This window comes from Ochlerotatus camptorhynchus, unplaced genomic scaffold (assembly GCF_037179485.1).
Source record: "Ochlerotatus camptorhynchus isolate MF236.1 unplaced genomic scaffold, CSIRO-AGI_Acam_v1.1 ptg000423l, whole genome shotgun sequence".
NCBI lineage: Eukaryota > Metazoa > Arthropoda > Insecta > Diptera > Culicidae > Ochlerotatus > Ochlerotatus camptorhynchus.
This window is the reverse complement of record NW_027040909.1, coordinates 545,891-563,485: the sequence shown is the minus strand read 5'-3', so window position 1 is coordinate 563,485 and position 17,595 is coordinate 545,891. Positions and strand designations below refer to the sequence as shown.

General features: G+C 37.2%; 1 protein-coding gene across 4 annotated transcripts in view; it reads left to right on the top strand.

The window, feature by feature from the left end:
- scramb1 (scramblase 1) overlaps positions 1–17,595 on the top strand; it is a 99,471-nt gene that overhangs the window by 51,482 nt on the left and 30,394 nt on the right. Inside the window, exons 2-3 of one of the 4 annotated variants that reach the window (XM_065233937.1) lie at positions 2,282–2,658; positions 17,409–17,568. In XM_065233937.1, the coding sequence (XP_065090009.1) occupies positions 2,395–2,658; positions 17,409–17,568 (424 nt within the window). In that variant the 5' untranslated portion in view covers positions 2,282–2,394. Of the gene's footprint in view, positions 1–2,281; positions 2,659–17,393; positions 17,569–17,595 lie in introns of those variants that run through there. The other 3 variants (XM_065233936.1, XM_065233938.1, XM_065233940.1) reach the window with 3 other exon arrangements.

Here is a 17,595-nt window from a genome sequence, read left to right as displayed (position 1 = left end):
TCAGAGAAGACGAGACTATAAATAAAAAAAAGTATGATTGATTTGATTGATTGTGCTTCAAGAAATTACAATTTTAAAAACGGTTTTCAAACAAAAAGCGTTCTACCACTTTACCGAAATAATTCATCCTTCATGCAGAGTCAACTTATCATCGCCCTAAAAATACCGGTAAATTTTGAATATTTAATCAACCAGCAGCCCAAATTTCAGCAATTTAATGTAATACTCTAAGGAAGCCTTAGCGTGAAACTTTAAAGGCACAAATGTCAGCTTCCACAAAACATACAAATTTGAAATTGCTACTCTCTGTTTGTAGTAGCACAGCAAACAAGGAGTAGCAATTTCAAATTTGTATGTTTTGTGGAAGCTGACATTTGTGCCTTTAATGTTTCACGCTAAGGATTCCTTAGAGTATCACCTTAAATGCACATACTAAAAAAATACAGCTCTTTGAACATTTTTATGCTTATGTGATGAACTAGCCTACGGCTAAAAATCACAAAAATAAAGAAAAAAAAAAAAAAATTTTTTTTGGAGCGCCAAACACTTTACAATTAGCCCTTTAATATGACTTAAGAGAGGAGTAGATTCAAAACAAACTGCCTTGGCAACCTCTGCCTGGCATGCAATCCAGATCTAAGAGGAAGAGGAGACAACTGGCTTCTTACTTTTTTATCTCTATCTCTATCTCTCTCTTACGGACTTCAAATCGGCCAATCACGAGCTGGTTCGCGTTTGACAGAAAAGTGGTTCGTTTTCGTCCCCGTATTGTCTACTCTTCTCTTAGATCACGATAGTCGCTGTTCGATTGGCTCTGGCTTTGACAGTTCCTTTTGGCTCAAAACCAGCCAGTCCGCTCCTCTCTTATACTAGACCCTTTATAATATGACCGGTTCTGTACATACTTGAAAATGAACCAGTGAACTGTATTGCACGAAAACGTCAGTTTTAAAACTTCAAAGCCTTGGATGAGGTTGAGTCAAAATAAAATGGAAAATTTATTTATTAACATTTTGCTTGAAAATATTCATGGATTAAAAAGGAGGATATTTTGAGGCAAAAGGAGGACATGTAAAAACATTCGAAAAAGGAGGACATGTTCTCCTTTAGGATACCATATGGTAACCCTAGTTGCACATCGTTCTGCTTGAACCTGAAAAGATATAAAACAGCGCTGCGGTCGTGCTTTTGCTCATTGCCGCTTCGGACGGCGTGGCACTTGGACCAAATCCGCGGCTAAAGCTGGATCACGGCGTGACCACAATGAGAAAAAGCAATGTATGTAACCCCCCCCCCCCCTCACAACAACCTCCCTCCCCCCTCAAAAATAATCTGAAAAATGCATGGACTTTGACGATCACTTTTTTCCGGGAAATACATTTTAAACAAACCACAATTATTAGTAAAAACAGAAGTTTTTCCATAAATTTCTTCCCACACCAAAACTTTCAAATTTGAACAAAAAATTACTTGAAAGACATGTTCGATGATATTCAGTTGGTGAATTACACACAACTGACTGTAAAACATATCTGGTACCTCTATATATGAAATTATATTAACATCCAAAGTCCATCCTTTTCCCCATATTCTGCACAAAAGAAACGTTCTGCCCCGCCCCATTCATAATAAAATGGCGGGAAATCCTGTCAGTTGTGGGGCTTAGAAAGTATGTTTTGTGCAGAATATGTAAAAAAGGAGGGACTTCGGATGTATTTTTCCTGCAAAATATGTAAAAAAAAGGAGAGATGTCGGATGTTAACCTAAATGCATATATCAAGCATCATAGATAGAGATAGATAGATAGATTCTACGTCATACTGCGGTCATGTCTAGGACACAACCCATAATTTTTTTTTATATATGGAATACTATTACTAAAGTGTGATTGTTTCAGTGTTTTGTTATCATCAGGAAACATTTTCGCTATTTTATTTTATCAAATGCCATATGATGAAATGTGTGACTAAATAACTCAACTTATCAATTATATTGTTTGTATTGCAAAATTATTCAGCAGTCATATTTTAAATAGACTTAACTGCATTTGTTAACAATGACGTCAAATTATATTTTAGCCTATCAGTTGGTGTTTTTTTATTAAGCTTACAGTTACGTCAAATTGACGAGCAAAGTTATTGTTTGCAAAAGCAGTTACGTCTATTTGAAATGTAACTGCTGATTTGTGTCTTGTATACCACCTTTCGCAATAAACCCAATCGTAGAGATACGAAAATTCCCAAATTTTAATCAGCCGTTGCCTTATCTTTGTAATTTACAGCAACCCATCTGTATGCCAGTGCAGCTTGGCCGTTCAAACCAGTTGGAATTGTAGCAATTCATCGACCACTTACTTTAAGTGATCAAAGCTAGACAAAATCGAGCAAGGTAAATATGAGTGCTCCATCCGCACCTGGAGGAGGATATGCTCCGTACGCTCCATATCCACCGATGGAAGACAAATCTGGCGGTGGATACCCTCCATCATATCCACCTGCAGGGCCACATGACGGTGGCATGGGATATCCACCCGGTCCCGGACAGGCACCCTATCCACCCGGTCCCGGACAGGCACCCTATCCATCCGGTGCCGAACAGGCACCCTATCCACCTGGTGCGGGGCAGGCAGCGTATCCACCGATGGGAGCCTATCAAGCTGTAAGTTGCTATATAACCTGTTGTTTTCACTAACCCTAATTACTCACCGTAGACTAATGACCGGTTACGTTTTAAAGTTTTGTTTATGCTTAACAATTATCATTTGACTATATTTTTAGTATTACTTCTGCGTGAAGTCAACGAATTACATAGTTGAAGATGCTAATTTCAAATAACAGACTTAAGTGGTAATTTTTATACGATAGATGAGGAGATGAAAGTATAGAATTGATAGTTCCGTTTAGAGTACGGCAGTGTGAAAATTGCATATAGAGAGTAGAAAGCGAGCTAGGGCAACTTTAGGAAGGTACAGATCGGTTTTATCATATCTTTTTACCAAACTCCCCTTTTGGAGAGGGATGGCATAGCTCTTATATGCCTTTAGCCATTGCATTTACCCAAACGTGGGCAGACGAGTGGTCTTATGGCATCCATACACTGAGGCAAATAAGCATAAGAATTCCATAAGAACCACTTATGATATTTCGCCACAAGGATATATTATGGTAATCATAAGCTTGACCTTTGAAAAATAATTCATAAGCCAAAACAGTAAAAATCGTAAGTCAGCTAATAAAACAGATTATTGAGCCCGTGAGTTGTGCACACGTCTATCAACACCTGGGAAATCGGATAGGCTAAAGGCGTATAAGAATCAGCTAAAGTACTACGATGATCATTTTTAAGTTGTGTTTATGGAATTCATAAGTGTGTAAATTCATAAGCCAAGCCTTATTTTGCCTCAGTGTATGTTCTTTTGCCGCAGTGTAGCTATGGTTTTGGATTTTAATTTTCATTACGGTTGTATTGTATTTTTAGAGGAGAAGAAGCTGAGAAGCAAGCATGAAACGCGAAAGTGTTTTTTTGAGAAAGTTTCCGAACAAATCTGGCAACCGGCGAATCCCATTCGGTAAATGTGTGCTTTACACTCTATTTAAGAACTAGCCAAATTTGAGTAAGATCCACCCATGTCGTCCAAAAAGTAAAGCTATTCAAAACTGAGTAAACCAAGTTGTGATTGACAAGTGGATAAATGAACAACATCGATCGGATTCAGGTCGCTGTTGTCCATTTGTTAACTTGTCACTCCAAAACTTTTTGAGTTGACCGATATAGGTGGTATCTTGATGAGGTTTTTCTTTTTGATAATTATTATAACACCCTTGTAACAGATTATAACTTTGTAGTCTGAACAAAGAATAAGCATAACATCACGCCAAAGTATCGCATTCAATGGATTAACGTAAGCTGCCAGTTTTGATCTCACAACTGCTGAGTTATTCAAAAAAATATGCATGGAATTTTGCCCATTTTTCCATAAATTACGATAAAAAAAAACATGAAATAGTATTTGGTATCCGTAACAAAAAATGCTATCACTTGTACCAAATGTTTTTTTCTCCTCGAAAAAGATTCTTATTTCGTAAAAACGGCGAGACGATACACTTAAATAAAGTTTTTTTTTGTTATGTCATTCACCGTTCCGATCAAGCTATGTCTTCAACCGTGTTTGTGTAGCAACTAAGTCTTGCAAACAATATATCGTTTTCCTTCAATCGTCCCGACCATCATCCATCGTGGTATTTGTCACAAGCATTGTGTCTTTGTTATTGATTGCTTTCTGTGTTTGGATTCCTTGACCTGCTGTTATTCTATTAACCATTTCCAGAGCAACTAGTTTTAGTTTTTTTTTTTCTAACAAATGGCAACCCCCTCAGCGGTTGTCAAGCATTGTCAACAATATACCGTGGGAATGTAAAGAGTAAATCTTTGAGGAGAATCTATCAAAGTTGCTTAAGAGCTAATGCATTGTTCGGCTTGCTATCACTTTGCTTGACAGTTCGTTATATGTGTGGTCGTGATTGATTGTTAGTTTGATTCTAAAAGCATCGTGGTTTATGTTATCTGGATCAACCTGAAAGTCTCTTTCTTCCTCATCAGTTCTTACGTGAGAAGTGAAAATGACGTCAAAAATGTGGTTACGTATGAAGCATAAGGAGTGAAAAGAAGCCCGATTTCACATGCCGAACCTTTGTATATCAAGGTACATCTTCGATAGGACGAAATAGCATCCATTTGTAGATGCAATTTGAGAACAGTAAACTGACATTATATCCACGTACCTGAAAGATTTAATGTTAAATGAGTTTTACAATTTCCAGTCGTGCTTAATTAATATCCAAATAATAAGAATATCTAAACTTGCATGTTGACAGTGCAATATCCACTGCAGCTCAATTGTTAAATAAGATGCGGCATAAGCTGTAATTGAAGGCTTCATATTAGACCGAGGTTAGGGACATATACCCTACGTCATGAAACCTCGGTTGATATGTTTCATGAAAGACGAAACTATCAAAGTCGAGCGCTGCGCTTTCACTCGTCCGCTTCACCGAAGCTTGAAAGAAAGACGAATGAAGCGACGGGAGAAAGAGAGACAAACGATTGGAAACTTGTTTGTAGACGGCGACTGAGGTGCTAGAATGCTACAAAGCTACTCAACTTCAACATAAAAAGAAAGCTAGCAATCTCTTCATCGCATCGATTTTGTTGATTGAAGCTGATCTTGTGATGCCCTGCTTGTGTGAGTGCGTGCAAATACATGAGAATATCAAGCGTTAGATTTGTTTGCCAGTTTCGCACGCGGGTTTATTCTCTCATGCTGGGTTTAGACTAGGCAAGTCAAATGATCAACTCAGTTGAATTCAATTGGCATGAAAATTTGAGCTTGGTTCAACTTTTTTCAATTCAAGTGAGTTGATCAAGTCAGTTGAATGGCATGGTTTACACGTTCAATTCGCGTTCAAGTCAGTTGAATTCAACTGACTTGATCAATTGACTTGCCCTGTCTAAACCCAGCTTCAGGGAGACTCAATACATGAGAGTTGAGAATGATTTTCCGTACATAAATAAGTGAAAGTTCATAAATGATAGGGTTAAGTGCCGTGGTTTTCGACTTGCCGAGCAAAAATTAAAAAAACTCCATGCATTCTCAAATACATTACTACCAAGTCACTCAGGTCTTTTTCAAGGGATATATACCGTGTAAAATAAACCTATTTAGATTGAGTACTTTCATATGCTAAAATATTCTTAAATGTTTGGATTATGATACCATAAGTAATTTTAGCATGCTATGGTCAAATATGTTTAAATGCTTAACGTCAAATATCAGACTTAAAGTGGTAAATACGATAGATGAGGAGATCAAAGTATAGAGTTGATATTTCCGTTAGAGTACGGCAGTGTGTAAATTGTATATAGAGAGCAGAAAACGAGCAAAGGTCAATTTTGAGGAAGGCACGAATCGGGTTGATCATCTCCTTTACCAAACTCCCCTGTTGGGAAGGGAGTATCTCTCCCCGCCACCACTGGCAAACGAGATGATCAGCGATTTGTTCACGTACCTTTGATGTGCGGAAACAGGTTTTATCGTTTTTCCACACTCAAGTCGCCTTCTGACGAATTTTTAAAAAATATGGAATGTCACCTAAAATTGATTACCATAAACTGTAAGTTTTTATCTAACAACTACTGACAGCATGACATGGAAAAAAATAATTCAAAACATAATGCATATTGCAAAAATATCGAGAAAAAAATTGTTGGACGCCAGCTCGGTAAAAATTATTAAGTGTATTAAGTGTCACAAATATTTTTTTCGAAAATTGTTGTTATTTTGTGAAAATCAACATTTAAACATAAATTGAAGTAATGTTTTGTTTTTACTAACGACATCTGTTGCGAAAATCAACCATTGTATTTTTTAAGTATGCCATTTGATTACCTACGATTCTTAAAATTGGAAGAAGCCATGCATTTTAAAGTGTTCTTTTATTAATTTCCACGAGCGTAATCTGTAAAGAATTCTCCCAAAACATTTGTCGCTTTGTTTTCGGTGGGTTTGAACATTTTCGAGTCGGTTAAGTGAAGAACGTGTGTCAAAAACAGTGAAGGTAAGTATCTGAACATAAATGGATTGAACCTATCGATCGAAGTGAGTTCAACATGTGTTTAACTCTTGCACCCTTAATCCTTGCATTAAGGCAGCCAGCGCTTATTTGTCATGATAAGTGGAATAAAATGTGAAAAAGTATCCTAGTCTGCTTTTTTATTTTAAAAGGATATAAGATGAGTCCCTACCAGGTTTCAATGACCGAAGAGCCTGAATTGAACTGAGACTATCCGACAAGAACAAGAATAAATAATAAGAATAAGCAGAAGAAGAATAAGCCGAAGAAGAAGAAGAAGAATAAGAAGAAGAGTCGTTTGTGGGTATGTTGGAAAACATCCTCAATGCGACAGCTCAGAAACATAGACGGAACAAGGTTCTTGAAGTTTGTGGAAAGCTGCTAGGGTTTTAATTGAAGACGCCGAAGTCAGTCAATCCATTGAGACGAGACCCACCCTTTTCTTGCAATTGACGTGTTGGTACTTTTCATTAAAAATACGAAGAATAATAATAGGTCGAAGTTGATCCTAGAATCCCATAAGTTACTTGTTTCATGGACAGATCATATACAATGAAGGAGCTGCTGTTGGTGAAGTGAGCACGCCTAAGTAACAATATTGGTTTTATGAGGGTTCTGTAGACCATGTGATTTAGACTTGTAGATTGCTTTATAATCTCGATAAAACTAGCAATGACTTCAGTGTTATACCATTGAAGACACATATCCGACGATATGGAGGGTAAATTCTCATAAATTAAGATAAAGTGTTTTTTTGGCCCAAAAATGTTTGATTTAAATCAATTCGCTTGGAACATTCTGCAATATCCGGTAGTATGTTGATGGACTCTGGAGAGGTGCTTTTAAATGTTTTTGAAAATTACTTCAACGATTTTGTGCCAATTTGTTTGGAAGGTACACTTTTTTATAAAACTCGATGGTGAACAATGATATTAGCCGAGTATTTTATACTATCGAGTGAATTGCAATAACATGTTGCGGATGAACATTCAATTGATTCTATAATCTACTTCTATTGACTCAACAAATTTTAAAGTGTCCAAAGTAGCTTGCCTATTCCAAAGAAGCCAGACACAACGATATTCTAATGAAATTTTTCGTATAATACTGTGGTTTCTTATGCCAAACTATTTACCATGATGATGTAAAAAAAAATTACACGTAAATTCTCTTTAGATTCTGAGAAAAAACAGGCTTCACATTGTGTAATTTTTAATGAATAAAAATGTTCGTTTCAAACATTTGACTCATCACGATCCAATAAACTTTGGATGTTTAAAAGCTTATCTATAAACGAATAATCAATCCATGAACAGTATAACATTTCAATTTTATTACAATATACAATTTGAAAAAAATCTCATATTTATAATGTCAAAAAACTAGAATTGTGGAAAGTAAAAAAAAGTTCACAGGGCTACCATTTAGGAATTTAGCTAGATGACCGGACACCGGACACCGTACCCCCTTAGTTGTCATGATGTTCAACTGCCAATGAAATGAGTCATTCATACCAAAAGCAATAACAGCGATGAGACAGTAGCAGTGGCAGTTGGATTCGAATTTGATCGCTTTATTCGTACCATAACCTTGCACCTACAGATATCGCACTATACTGTACTATTATGACGTGGCGGCAGAAAATAGTGGACTCCCACACTATTCCCAACAGCACATGCGCTTCCGCCGAGATAAGATAACAAATAAAGTTTATATATTGACCGCATTGCTGGTGGTAGTGTTGCTGGATAGTATTCACTAACCGGCACCCGCACCGCCAAACTCAGTCGCAGAATGCCGTTGGTACCGTGAAGAACACTAGGTCCGTACGATAACTAGCTTAAACTGCATCTGGGACAAATAGTAAATTAGGCACTTGGTGGGGTTTGAGAACTTTACGGTTGTTGAATATCTATGATGATAAAACAGTGTTTGGCGTTTTCCCTGACGCCTTTCGGCAACTGGTGGATTGTAGGGTAAACAATGTTCACTTTGAATATTATAGTGACAAATTGGAGCATGACTCAAAGCAACATGATTCAGTTAGAATAAGTTGTTGAGTGCAATCGGATTGGCTTCGCCAGTGGTAGTTTATTTGTAGAATTTTTGCTCCCACAAAAGGTAGGACAGGATGATAAAAAAGGCTTGGTGAGCAATTATTGTGCTTGTACCTTTGAATTATTGTAAATGGAATTTAATACATCAGTTTGTACAGAGTTCTCACATTTTTTTAAAATTTTCATTAGAATGATACGTTAAGTCTATCATGAACCACCGCAAATACATATGTATTCTATGGCACAATACACTCAATTTAGTTTTCATGCATTTTTTTTCTCGTCTATATTTTTGATCGTATGATCTTAGATGGCAAACAAATTTAGCGTGACTTGTTTCATAAAATCAGAATAAAATCAAAGATTAATATAGTAGCATTGAATTTTCTGTACTGATCCTGAATGAGGTCAAAATCAAAAAAAAAAAAATCACGTAAAAACAGGATTAAGAGTAGTTAGATTGCGGAACGATTCCTACTCCCGCCAGTGGAAGTATGTAAAAAAAATAGTGCTACTACATGGTAACCGCAAAAAAAATACTTAATGATGGCTATAAAGTATGCATTTTCGAGGGAAAATGGGACCACCCATTAAATGAGTAAACATTTTTCCCACTTACGCGTAACTGTAACTTAGCTCAGTCGGTAAAGGTGCAGCTACAAAGCAAGTCCATACTGGAGGTGGCTGGGTTCAATTCCCGGTTCGGTCTAGGATTTTTTAGGGTAGGAAAATTTCTCGATTTCTCTGGGCCAGGGTTGCTTCCACTCACTTGCTATAAAAAAATTGTTTTTCTGAATTATGAATTATGAAATTGATGTAACAATTTGTTGTACTTGTAGTAACTAGAAGAGGGTGTTAAAGTATGTGTTTGACTCATACAATCTGTCAATTTCGCTTGCAGAGCGTCACAATCAGCGATCGTATGATTCGTGAGCGTTCACTCATAGTGAGCGCTCACGAATCGTAAAATCGCTGATTGCGACGCACTGAAAGCAATATTGACAGGTTTTATGTGTCAAACACATACTTTAACACCCTCTTCTTGTAGCTTACAAGTGTTAATTTTCATTATAACGTCTAATGATTTTATAATTCTGAAAAACAATTGTTTATAGAAAGTGAGTGGAAGTAACCCTGCTCTGGCATCAGGCATGGAAAATCATTTGCATTCATTTCGTGCATTCATTTACATTCATTTGCCCCTAACTTTTCTCATCAACAGAATTCCGTAAAATAACGTATTGAACTTTTGTAGGTTTTGTTATTAGCTACAACTTTTGGCAACAACTCAAATCCGTATCTCTTATGCATGACGAACCAGAGCGAATAGAAGCCACTACTGTTTTTAAGTGAATTTATTTTACATTCACTGAAAAACAGTAATAAGTTCTGCCCGCTCTAATTCATGATACATAAGAGATACAGATTTGAATTACAGGCAAAAGTTGTAGCTTATAATAAAACCTACAAAAGTTTCATACATACTTTGTGGAATTCTGTTGATGAAAAAAGTTAGAGGCAAATGAATGCATGAAATGAATGTAAATGATTTTCCATGCCTGTCTGGCATAGAGTATGATTGTTCTTGCCACACAATTATACCAATGCAAAAATGGTACAGGCATCGAATGAAGCTGGGGATCAAATTGAAATCAGAATTTAAGTTTCAACAAGACGTTAACAGCACAACTTGAAGTTAAATTGCTTTCATTTAAAAAACTTCTGACTGCATAATGAAAGCTTAATATAATATCAGACTTATTTCGCGATAATTGAAATAAATATAACTTTTCCTTATGATAGGAACAGCAAACTTTAATATCAATTTACTTTCATTTTGTTAACCGACTTTGCTCGTGTAAAGTGTCTTGTTATTTTCAATGGATTTGCAGGAAAATATTGACTCTAAAAGAAGTTTAGGGCTAGGTTTTAGATCCACAATAATCCGGACACATCAAATCTTAAGTAAAACATAAATTTAGCATTATATCACAGATTCATAAATTATTTAAAAATTCACGAGATCAAAACATAGTTATTCGGTGATTGCCGTCTTTGTCCAAATTTGTTGGAAGTGTTTGATATCCCTTGATTCCTTGTTTCTTTCCAGAAAGCTTCCGTTTCATCAGAGCCCAATATTTCTCGATTGGACGTAGCTCTGAACAATTTGGTGGATTTGCGGTTTTTGTTGCTTCGTACCAGATCACAATTTTAAGAATAATGACATGATGCCAAAACGGGCCAGAACAAAGGGTTTTCTTTGTGGCTTTTGACGAAGGGTAGCAATCACTTCTGCAGGCACTCTTTCTGGTAAATCTCCTTGTTGATAGTGCATGTAGTGACGAAAAATTTACTCTTTCGGCCACACGTGCAAATTGCTTGCCAAATAAGGTATTTTTTTTTTTTGGGAAATTTCGATGCCTTCCTTCTTCGTCCTGCCCGGGAAGCTGCTTCAAATACTTCAGTACATAAATTTCATCGTCCATAGCAATGCATGAAAACTTCGTCAAATATTCGCAGAACAAATGCCCAACTTCAGCCCCAAACGCACTGTTTTGACTTTTGGACAAAACCAGGTGACATTCTTATTTTACGAGCCACCGTTCGAACAGAGAGATTCTCTCCACCTTTCGGTCCATGACAGGATCAGCACGTCCAATGTATTTATCACTTCTCGGTTTCCTCTCGACCGCCAAACGTTCCGAAAATGATTTGACCCCGTGAACAGTGGATTTAGGTAAATCCAATTTTTTTTTTTTGCAAGTTCCCGCATTGCATTACGTCCGTACAAAATCCGCTCGCGCACGTGTTTATCGTTCGGCGCCATCTTGAACACTAAACATGGAATGTAAACCAGAAATGCCAGATACTTTTACAAAATGTCTGTACGGAAGCCAATGAAATGTCTGTATTTGTCTAGACCTAGGTTACAAATGCACATTTCACATATCAACATGGTCTTCGAAATAATTACATTACATTTACATTCAATGAGAGAGAAACCGAAAACTTAAACCTGGGTGGGCCAATTGCTTTCATTTTCAGGGTTGTTACTAGAAATTTGGAATGCTTCAAATCCACTTCAACTTCAATGCAACGGTTTAAAATAAATTTTGGAAATTCTATTAACCTCCATAAGCGTATCTTAAACTTTTCCAGAACTTTCTGAACTTTCACGGATCGTCCTACACTTCCTGGAGATTATTTAAATTACGTTGTTTGAAGTATTTTTATTTATGTTTACAAAGAATTTTTGAAGAATCTAGATTTTTTTTGGTTCTCTAGGCATATTTAAACTGAATTTCCTTAAATGTTTTGTAACTTTCTTAGATCTTAATACCAATTTTCTTAAAATTTTCAGGATTTCTATTTTTTATAGTTTTCTACACATTCTAAAATTACTCTAAGGTTCCCTGAGGATCTTTTGGCTTTCTTCGAATAGTCGTTCGGGGGTTCCTAAACTTTTATGAAGTTCTCATAAACTTCCCTAAGGTAAAATCCGCTGAATTTTTTTGAAGTGCATTAATCGTATTTCAAATTCAGAAGGTTTCACTCAAATTTCCCAGACTTCCCTAGAGTTTACTGTACTCTTCTGAAATTCATATGAAAAACATCTTTTAGGTGTTTCCTGAGTCTTTCAGAGATTGTCTAAACTGCAATGACGTCCCTTATACTTCTACAAATTTCACAACCTTTCTTTGAACACCACAGATCTGTGCTAGACTTTCCTGGGGTGCACCAAACTTCTGTGAAGCGTTCACAACTTGTCTGGAGTTTGCTGAATTTTCAATATAAATTCTAAGATAATCAGGAAGATAATGCGAAGAAGGAGCAACTAAGCTTGAAGAACTCCTGAGAAGTTTGACGAATAGGCAAAATTGACAGATAGGATCAGTGAACTTCTAAGATCTTAAAAGTGCTTAAGAAAGGATCTACCAATTTTTATAGCGGTTGAAGGCTTGTACACAAATTCGTATTGGGAACTTCTGAAACGTTCTGGAAACATAGAGGATCTTCAGAAAATTCCATCAAAAACTGCTATTTTATAAAACCACATCTTTCTTACAATGATTCTGTTAAAAACACTTATTTAATCGACCCAAGAAGTCATCGAAATTCATCCTATTTGAAAATTTGTGCTTGAAATGATTGGAATTGAGTCAGAATTCAGACTAAGTAGATTTAATCCGTGTGAAAGTCACAGCAGACCTAAAATCTGAAATTCAAATTAGAGTGAAATCCGTGGAATTGCTGAACACGTTTCTCCCGAGTAGTACACCAGACGTTCGCTAACTGGAATATATTTCATGTGTCAACATTTGTAACTAGCATGCATTTAATACGCATCAACAAGAATATGCAAACCAAAAATGCATTATATTGTATGTTAGTGGTATTTCTTATCATCCTCCGCAGCGAATGATTTTAGTTGACGTTACAGACGATGCAATGATTTTTTATCTTTTCCATTTCGTGTCCTATCTACGGTTTTTGACTATACAAGCAAGCATCTTATTTAGAACATCGTAGAACGACGCACACACTTGCCACGATTCTCTCCAATTCTCGTTCAGATGGAAAAGCTTACGAAATCGAGTTATCGTACTATGAGTGCTTCTTATTCGCTTTCAGCCTATCCGTATTCCGAAGCATGGAGATAGCAGTGGAGAAAGCACAAGTCTGATAATCGCAACGGTCTATTTGAAGTTGGAGTCCAGTCGGCAACCTTTCATCTATTTTTTAGGACATAATTAATTTAACTCTCTAATACACTCCACATTTATCTTATCGATCTCCGCAGCTTGGTATATCTCATCCTCCGTTCATGCGGTCCCCACTAATATCCCGGGACGATGAATCCCTCATTATTGTAAGCAAATCTTACATCCCCCGGTTGAGTGAATGCATTTAAAATTCATCAATGTTCAATGTTCATCATCGTGTTGATATGATTCATCTTGATGATTTTAAATCCACCAATTTAACAGATAAGTGTTGGATAACTTAAACTTCTTTCAGTTAGTACACTTTCACTAAAATACATTTTAGTTAAAATACATTTCAGTTAGCGAAAGTGTAGTCCAGTATAACCCAGCATTTTGGCAAATAGCTGCTGTACAAAAAATATATGATTTAAGCAAGTCAATTATTTATTGAAACTATTTTAGGATGCTATAGGATAGTTATCAATGTCTGTATGAATAAAAATATGTTTTACCAATGTATAATGTCTCTACTTAGAAAAAAGTTTGTATGCATAATCAAATGTCTGTATATCTGGCATCCAATTATAGTTTTTTTTATCAATGAATCCCAGCTATACCTAAGCGAAATTTTTACTTCTAAAGGGTGTCCACGATGAAATTGCCACACACAAAATTGATTCGCAAAATTCGAGTTTTCATCCGATTGCCATCAAATTTTCAGGGATTGAGAAATAACTATTAAACTTCATTTTACCATTTTACTCGTATTTTATTTACAGTCCATACGCAAATGCCCGCACCTTGGCCTTAACCCCGGCCATAAGATTCTGCACAACCTGTGAATCAACCGTTTTTTGCATGTAAACCCATACTTTCTTCAGTTCCTCGACTGTCTTCACTACCTTAGGTCGTTTAAGAAGGTGCTGCTTCATAATCGCCCAGTACTTCTCGATGGGGCGGAGCTCCGGAGTGTTGGGAGGGTTGAACATTTTCGGCACGAAATTGACCTTATTGTCCGCATACCACTTCAGCACGTCCTTGGAGTAGTGGCATGAGGCCAAATCCGGCCAGAAGATTGTTGGGACGTTGTGGGCCTTCAGGAGAGGAAGCAGCCGCTTCTGGAGGCACTCTTTTATGTACACCTGTCCGTTCATCGTGTCCTGAGTCACGAAAGGTGCACTCCGCTTCCCGCACGTGCAGATGGCTTGCCAAACCGCTGAACTTATCCTTGGCCGTGAAAAACAGGTTGCCGGGGATCTGTTTGAAGTCGGCCTTCACATATGTTTCGTCGTCCATGATGCAGCATTCAACTTTCGTCAGCATGTTGAGGTACAACTTCCTGGCACGGGTTTTGGCGGACTTGTTCTGCTTCTCGTCGCGATTAGGGGCCTTTTGTACCTTGAACGTTCGAAGCCCAGCCTTAGTTTTGGCCTTCTGGACAAAACTTCGGCTTAGGTGCAGCTTCTTAGCCACATCCCTAACGGAGGCGTTCGGATTTCGGTTGAAGGCCCCAACTACGCGGTTGTGATTTTTGGTGTTGTACGGAATACTTTTTCCTTCACTTCTGGGCTTCCGATCGGTGGTCAACCGTTCCTCGAACCGCTTAATCACTCGCGACACCGTGGAATTCGCGATTTCCAACGTTTTAGCGATGGAACGATGCGAGAGATCCTAGTTCTCGTGATGAATGCGCAAGATTTTATCACGCACGAGCTGTTCTTTCGACTCCATTTCCGCGAGTTTTGATCACAGGACTTGCAGGATGTAAATAATGCACTATGAACTAAATCCACCCAAATTTTCATTAAATTCTACCCAACGGTTAAAAAGTTAGAGCAATTTCATAGTGTGGCAATTTCATCGTGGACACCCTTTACGTGCAATATTTCAAAAGTTACAGTGATTTGAAGGTGTCCGGATTAATGTGGATACAGACCTTATTTGTCCTTCTATTGATTTTCACCATTGTTTTTTCGCTGCAAAATTTTTTCAAAGAGCCATAACGGTTTCCGATGTCCATGGAATATTCTGAAATATTGGTGACTGGTTGATCAAACATTCGAAATATATCGGTACAACATTGTATCGATACAGCTTCACCCTGTAAGAAGTTTGATCACTTTTGTAAGTATCTTCTTTACGCAGTCTTTTGTCCGTAGAGTGAAAACCCAGTTCGATCATAGGTATATAACCTCGCCATTTTTTTTTTAGACGGCGAAAAAAAAATAAACTGTAAAAGCTATTTTGCACTGAACGGATTTTAGTGAAACTTAAAGCAAATGAAAGAACTATGTCTTAACTATCATTGAGTAAAATTTCAGCATATCTGGTTTATTTTACTCCAGTAAATTTAAATTTGCTCCAAAACGAAGCGTTTTGCTAAAAATGCTCAAACTTGTTACACTTCTTACCAATAAAAGCATATCAGTCCCATTTGGAAAAAAAAACAGCAAGACGAGAAAAACGCTGCTGAAAATTTATTCCTCCGTAGAGTTTTGGTATTTTTTACGATATTTCTTGAACAAAACATGTAACTTTTAGTGCACAGTGTAAAATTCCAGTAGTTTACAATGGATTCTAATGGATTTACACTTAGAAATATCTAATTTTACACGTGACGGAATCCATCTTTGACATAAAAGATGAGACGTAAACAAACATCTCGGTGCTCCGTGACTGAAGAATTCGTTGCTCGTTTGATTGAGCTATATTTTGCGTCTGTTATGGCTTAAATTTATTTCAAAATTGACACTCGTATATGTCACTCTCATAGCACCTAAATTTACATGAATTCTAGATAGAGCTGGAATTAAGGCGCAACAGCTTTTGTAAACAATGACTTCTTTCGATGATTTCTAGAAATTTAAGGCTCGCCAACGCAACTCAACAACACCATCGGGTAGGGGACGACTTCTCCTACCCGACGGTTATGATGGTTTACGTGGGCATGCCTTGAGTTCCTAGAAATCATTTTTAAAAGTCATTGTTTACAAAGGCTGTTACGCCCTAATCCCACCTCTATCTAGAATTTTCTAAGTGTGTAGCTTATTTCTGACAAAAAACCATATGGGTCTGTTGCAGTACAGCTTCAACCGATTACGCTCAAAATTGTACCGATATATTTCGAGCACTTGACAAACCAGCAACAAAGATTTCAGAATATTTTATGGACATCCAAAAATAGTGATGGCTCTTTGTACATTTTTGCAGAGAAAAACATCGCGATGTAACATAGGGTAAGGTGGGGCAATGATACTTGATTTAAATTTATCTTTGTTTGTCAACACCAACAGGCTTAATGTGGCCCGAATGCTGGTTTGAAAAGGCAATCCATTATTGCGGTTGCATTGAACCTGTTGATATTGACAAACAAATAAATTAATAAATGTACTAACTGACCCATCTTGCCCCAGGTACTTTATACAATTTTCGGTGATGAGCGTAAAGCGAAATTTCTAAAGCATTTCATTAGGAATTTTGATCGTTTATTTTGCAGCATAAAATCCGATTTCATTTAAATGATGTTGAATAGCATAACAATTTAACCTCCAGCTATCGACCATGCATATTATTGCCTTGAAATTGGCATTACTTAACCTAGAGTTATTGAACCGCTTCTAATCGATATTACATTTGTTGTCTGTCTTCTATTTGTTATGTTTACATGACAGGCGTGGTTAATGATTGATACCCCTATTAGCGGTACCAATCTCCTAAGTGCTTTTCATTAACCCTGATACAATGTTGGCTGACAGTAATTAAATTTTTTGAATGTCAGCTATGAGCATATTCCTACTGATACATAACACCGTTTGCTTGCATGGTAATGTGATCATTAAAACCAACTGATTCGTAATGTATGAACATGGTAGCGGGTACGCTTTAATGTAAATGTTGTTCTCTTTCTTTTCCTGGTCGACATCACACATACAAACCACGACTCCTCAACATGCACTGTGGTATCTCAAATACACACCGTTCCTCCCTATTGACCACACAAGTACTACTTTTTTCAGCCCACGCCATACCCTCCAGCTCCAGGTATGATGATGACCCAACAACAGCAGTATGCTCCTGCTCATCAGTACGGAGCCTATCCGGCACCGATTATGGTGCAACCAGGGGCACCCGGCCAGCCTCCCCCGCAGTTGGCACCAGCTGGCGCACCACAAGAAGGTATGTAATTCATTCAAACATTTAGAT